This window comes from Hoplias malabaricus, chromosome Y, assembly GCF_029633855.1.
Source record: "Hoplias malabaricus isolate fHopMal1 chromosome Y, fHopMal1.hap1, whole genome shotgun sequence".
Lineage (NCBI taxonomy): Eukaryota > Metazoa > Chordata > Actinopteri > Characiformes > Erythrinidae > Hoplias > Hoplias malabaricus.
In genome coordinates, this window is record NC_089820.1 from 7307572 (window position 1) to 7313571 (window position 6000).

General features: G+C 38.8%; 1 protein-coding gene across 1 annotated transcript; it reads right to left on the reverse strand.

Annotated features, from left to right (window-relative positions):
- Positions 1 to 2993: 2993 nt before the first annotated feature.
- Positions 2994 to 5428, reverse strand: LOC136677883 (uncharacterized). Its single transcript, XM_066655577.1, has 4 exons — positions 5341 to 5428; positions 5172 to 5243; positions 3438 to 3583; positions 2994 to 3296 (listed from the first exon to the last, which is right to left on the reverse strand). Exons 1-4 carry the CDS (start codon positions 5426 to 5428, stop codon positions 2994 to 2996), a joined length of 609 nt encoding a protein of 202 aa, XP_066511674.1.
- Positions 5429 to 6000: the final 572 nt, after the last annotated feature.

The following is a 6000-nucleotide window of genomic DNA, read 5'->3' on the forward strand; positions in this document are numbered from 1 at the left end:
TACTATTATAGTCGTTATTAAAATAATAAAGTTATATATAATATAGACATTTCACAAAGTGTACATTCAGTCCTAAAATATATATATTAGGACTGAATGTACATTTTGTGAAATGTCCACTAAAATATCAAGAAAAATCATGAACGTGTGAATGCATAGTTTCACTAGCAGTGGGTGTTTAAAAAATATTATTTTGTAAAAAGTTTAAAACTCATTAACCTAACAGTTTATTCACAAATTTAAAAAATGGAAGCGAAATAATTACAGTGAAAAATATATACTGTGCTTAATACATAATCTGTGTTTTTAGGTTTGGAGACTTCTCTTTTGGAAATGATTTTGCGCACAGCACGCGGAGGAACATCTTTAATGCTGGTCGTGCTTCGGAGTGGATTAATCTACCGTTTGTGAGCGTGTTGTTGAAAAATAACGTCTTCAAAAAGTTGTGAAGGACGTCTTGTGAATATGTGAGTGCGTTATCGACTACTATCATAATCTTTCTATCAGTATAATGCTGATTTTTCATTTGAAACCAATACATCAAGCTCGACCTGTATTCTGAGCGAGCGAGTGAGTCAGGGTGTGGAAAAACTCCGGCGCCATTTTAGTTTCGAAAACCCCATTTCCTAAAATGTTGGGACACGATTTGTTACTATTCTTGAACCTTTATTTAAATGGCATAATCACAAACAAAAATTTCTAGCGTTGTCCCTGACCAAACTGAGTTGTGTTTTGTAAATATAAAGACATTTAGAATTTGATGTTGTCTAAACACTAAAAACAGTTGCGACAGAGACATGTACCTCTCTTGTTTCAGCTCCATTTTAATGACACTAGCACTTGGGAACTGAAGATACTAATGGTGGCATTTTTATGGGTGGACGTTTCTCACATTTTTGCTTGATAGTTGCCCAACATCCCATAGTTACCGTCATCTGATTCTCATATTCATGATGCGTTACGCAGGTCGAATAAGGGACAGGTCTGCACAATAGGCAAACCAGTCAATCATACACACTATTCCACGGCGTAAATATACAAATTTTTCCATGGCATGGGACGGGCTCTACGCTACTCGTCTAGGCTCGCTTAAAGCTTGTCGCTTTTCCACTGGCACAGCTCCCCCGTGAAATGAACCCGGTGATGTCACAAAATCCCCATCTCTCACAGGAATTGCTCGAGCTTAAAGTTGTACTAACTTAAAAATAGTGATGAAATCAGTTACTTAATAATTTTAAGTTGGAGTTACTGATTTTTTTTTTTTTTTACAGTGAAGTTGTTCAGCAAGTCCTTTTTGGAGTTCTTCAACCGCTACATTCATCACCAACATCAAAATCATTAACATTAAATCATCTAAACCAAAACTCACAGGCTTTCATTGCATGTGTTTTTGCAGTGTGTATCCCTTGATGGAACTAAGAAATGCATCTTTTCATTTGCAATAATCAATAATCACTTGAATACAACACAACAGTTACTATAACATGACAAATGAGTAGAATGTTTGAATTTTACATTAGAAGTACACATTACACAACAAACAATTTAAAATGTATTTGTAAACTTAATATTAACAGCTGCATCACTGTGCTTAATTTACCTTAAAGAAATTATTTTTCTTTCATTTTTATAGCCAGTAAACATCACCCGGTGTATAGTAACTGCATGAAATGTACACTAACAAGTCATTGATCTAAAGCAGGGGTCACCACTCTGGTCCTGGTGGGCCGGTATCCAGCAAAATTTTGGAGATCCCCCTGCTAAAACACATCCCCTAAAAGCTGACAATTAACAGAGTTGAATCAGGTGTGTGTGAGGTGAGGAATCACCAAAGTTTGCTGGATTTTGCCGGTGCCCTCCAGGACTGGAGTTCTGATCTGATAAAGCCTATTATGCCATTTTCTTTTTTGATCAACTATACATTTTGATTTCTTTGCATTTGTCCTTTTCTGTAATCAATCAATATATGATATATTTACTGTACTCAGTCATAAAATGTCCACGGTGTGTCATTATAGATTAAAGAAAAGTCTAAGCTTTGGCACTGGTGTCTCTGAGAGCGGTGCTGCAGCACTGTATTCTCTTTGAGAATTACCCAGTCAAGAGCAGATCCCTATTGGAGTTCCAGCCTGAGATCCCACCCTCTGTCCAATCACAGTGACCAGAAATAACTTTTAATAATAATAATATTTTTATCGGACCCAAAAGCCTCAGTGCCCTTCCAAAAATCTCTTTAACCAGAGTCAAGAGTAAAAGGAGAGGAAACACTGGCCGTTTCTTTGAATGATGGCAGCAGCTTAGAGACAGCAACACTACAAAAGAGATCCAGAGTTGGTTAAATTTCTCTAGAACATATAAGCATGTTATTTCTGGGGGAAAAAAAATACCGAAGTACAGATGCTTATGTATAGATTAAAGGTGTAAACGCCGTAGTTTGTGAGTTTTATATAAAGAAAGTGAGGTATTGTTGAGACTGAAATGTATAAAGATAGTGTTTTTTGTGCATTTTATATGAAAAAGTTGAACAACATAACTGAAAAGTGTACATACCATAGTATGTTTTAAATAAATTGTGGCAGATTCATGTGTTTCTCTCCATGGTGTACGTGTGTGTTTTAAACAAATTAATAAGTATTTTGTTTGAAAAGCCTCTGAGAATTAAACTAGTGTAGGCAGATATTTTAGTGACACTTTTTAAACTGGTGAATTTGGAAATAAGAATTGTTTCAAAATTAGTTTTGTTTAAACTTATTTTTAGCTTTGCATAGCCATCTATTTAAAATGGAATGAAACATTCAAGTAAGAATCAGGAGAATAACACCTATAAGACCCTTAAACCGACCCATTTAAGGTGAAACTAAATGCTTAAATATGAAAATTGTGAACAAGAAGCAAGGATCTGCCTCCTAATATGACATTTATAATTGAAGGGTAAAAAAAAAAACCCGCCTTGTCTAGTCTAAACAGCGGCTCTTTTAAATATTGCCTTTCACTTATGTAGGAGCGGCTGAGGTCGGCGCCATCACTGGAACTGAAGTGGCGGAGGTTGCCGCCATCTCTGGAACAGGAGCAGCCGGGTTGGCTGCCTTCTCGGGGACAGGAACAGAAGTAGCGGAGGTCGCCGCCAGCACAGGAACAGAAGCAGCAGGGGACACCGCCGGCACAGGAACAGAAGCAGCGGAGGTCGCCGCCGGCACAGGATCCTCTGGAGCAGCCAGGGGCTCTGGGTCCTCTGGAGCAGCCCCTGTGAGCTTTGGACACGCTGATCCTTTGGACTCTGAGGTCCGGTCAACATGCTCCCCCCAAACAAATTCATAAATGCAGTCAATTTAAAAATTATGTCCATAAGGTCCCGATCTTCACAAGACTTTAACACTGGCAAGGAAAGCCGGACCGAAGCTACAAGTTCAGTCACCTTGGCTTGCAGATGAGCGCACCAGTGTTACGTCCATGGGGCCTGAACTTAAAGCCTGTGAAGACTCGGGAACCTGAGAACTCAAAGCAGGAGCAGGACTCGAAGCAGGAGCAGGACTCTTTTTGCTCCTTTTTTGAGCACTGCACTGACCCCCTGCAGTAGTGTGTTCTGTAAGTCCCACAGAGAGTCCCAAATCTCCCACTACCTCCTTGAGTAGGTGGGTCATTCTGTAACAATGGGGTTGTGTAGGAGTGGTCAAGGATATTAACAGGAATGTAGGTAAGTACAGGAGACTTTTAATAACAACAACAGAACTAAACAGAGAGTCTAGGGAATGAGACAGAGGGGCAAATCACAATGGCTAGGACACTAAACACAAGGGCTAAACACAGACTAAACACTAAACAAGTCTTTACTGAATAAAGGGGTTGAACACAGAGTTAGGCTAAGCACAGAACAAGGCTAAACACAGAGCAAGGTTAAACAAGGCTTTAAACATATAACTAGATATAACGTGCCAAGAGAGAGACATGAAGAAGTGACAACATGCATACAAACAACATTGATACATTCAATGACCCACAAAAAGAAACACTGAACAGGACTATATAAAGACCACACCAACAAGAGACACCTGGACACTAAGACAAGTGACACTAGATGCACAAGGGAAGGGTATCACATGACTTGCAAACAATACGGGGAAAGTCACATGACAAGGGGAGCACAAACAAGGAACAAAAACAGACCAGAACACAAAACTAAGTACATTACATTAATAATAAGCAAAAGATCTGCTAAAATTACATTTATGGTGAAAGGGAAAATCGAGAATTCAGATAACACCAGCCTTGTCAAGACTAAAAATTTAAGTTGGATTTACACAGTAAAGGCTTGTAAATGCAGCGAAAATGGTAGCCGCTCCTTCACGTTTTTGCCTTTCTCTAGCTTATGTAGATGTTGTAATCTGAAATGATGAACATGTGTCTGTGTAAATTGGTTTATTATGTCACATTCTTTTTAACGATTACGGTGGGGCAGCTGTGGCCTAATGGTTAGAGGACCAGGCCTGGAACAAAGCACCTAACTCCCAAACTGCTCCCCGGGCTGTCCGTGCTCCAGGTGTGTGTGTTCACCGACACGGATGGGTTAAATGCTGAGGTCAAATTTCATTGTATGGTTGTACAGTGATCATAGAGTGTCACTAATTCAAACTAAGTTTCAGGTTTCCTCAAACTTCAAAATGGCCGCAATGGTCACCACCCATCTTGAAAAGTATTCTCCAACCCATATATACTAATGTGCCACAAACAGGAAGTTAATATCACCAACCATTCCCATTTTATTAAGGTGTATCCATATAAATGGCCCACCCTGTAGTTTTAAACACTTGGTGTCAGTCTTAAAGACTGCTCCTTTAAATACTTTCTCAAACACTGAGGGAGGGGAAAAAAAACTTTCTACATAATGGTACTAGGTAATAGAGGAGCAAGGCATAGGTTCTAGATTTTTAATGTTTTCCAGTGCAATATGCAATAATGCAATAGGCATATTAGCCTGTTTAAATGTTTATTGATCTATGTGATCATTTATAAATATAATTTATCACAAAAACAATTTGTAGTTACTTCTTTTTGATCGAACAGGAAATTTATGGTTAATTGTTGAAAAATTACATTTGTCCTGTATATCTATGATCCAATTTAATCACTTCAAAATGCAGTGACCATTAACCAATCTTGCTTATATTTCTTACCTGAAAGATCTTTACTTCTACAAGTTGTCTGCTCTTTTTGCTCGTCTTCATCACTGGACACATCGAGTTCATCTAACAGGATATGAACCATGCAATTAATCAGTACTGTTCTGAGAACCGTCAATGGCCAAAACCATGAACAGCAGTAATGATTCATAAAATCACTTACCTAGTGGGTCTATCACTATAGCATCCAAATTCATCCCATGGATTTCCTTCAATTTCCCTTTCTCCATGGCAATGAGTAGCTTATTCATTTTTGCTAACTGCAATGTACTTTCAGGAAGTCGATAACATTCCCGATGAACTCAAATATCATAGCCCATGACACTTGCCAACTGATCCATCTCATGTTCCTTTAAGTTCAAAACAGTTGACAATGTGGCAACTTGCTTTCGTAACTCCATGAGACAAAGCAATATCGTGATGCAACTGTGTCCTCACACGGGAGACATAATTATGAAGCAGCATCATCGAAACCTCCCCTTCTCTCCTTCTATTAAAAAGTATGACCTGACTAAGTGTTGATTTGCAGAGGGCTGCAAAGTTTTTGCTGTTAGGTTGTGAAAGAAGGGCAGTCTTGCCATTCAGTTGCTCAGTAGTTAAAAATGTATGCAAATTCTTTACATCTTCAGTAAATGGTACAATTTTGGGTTTGGTCCATTTCCCTTCTGTCAGAGTGTTCAGTGCAGAAGATGAAACAACCTCCTTCCACTTGGGTTTCATAAAGTCTTCGAAAGTTCCCTGCTCCCTCAGCTGCTTCATGATGTCCAGACATTAGTGCATTACATTTCACGCAACCTGCAATTTTCATCAAACTGTTGCCAAG

Coding starts and splice junctions, on each gene's coding strand:
- LOC136677883 (XM_066655577.1), bottom strand. CDS start 5,428: ATGAATAAGCTACTCATTGCCATGGAGAAAGGGAAATTGAAGGAAATC. Junction 3,584..5,171: donor TAGAAGTAAAGATCTTTCAG/GTAAGAAATATA, acceptor TGGGACTTACAG/AACACACTACTGCAGGGGGT. Junction 3,297..3,437: donor GCCCCATGGACGTAACACTG/GTGCGCTCATCT, acceptor GTTTGGGGGGAG/CATGTTGACCGGACCTCAGA.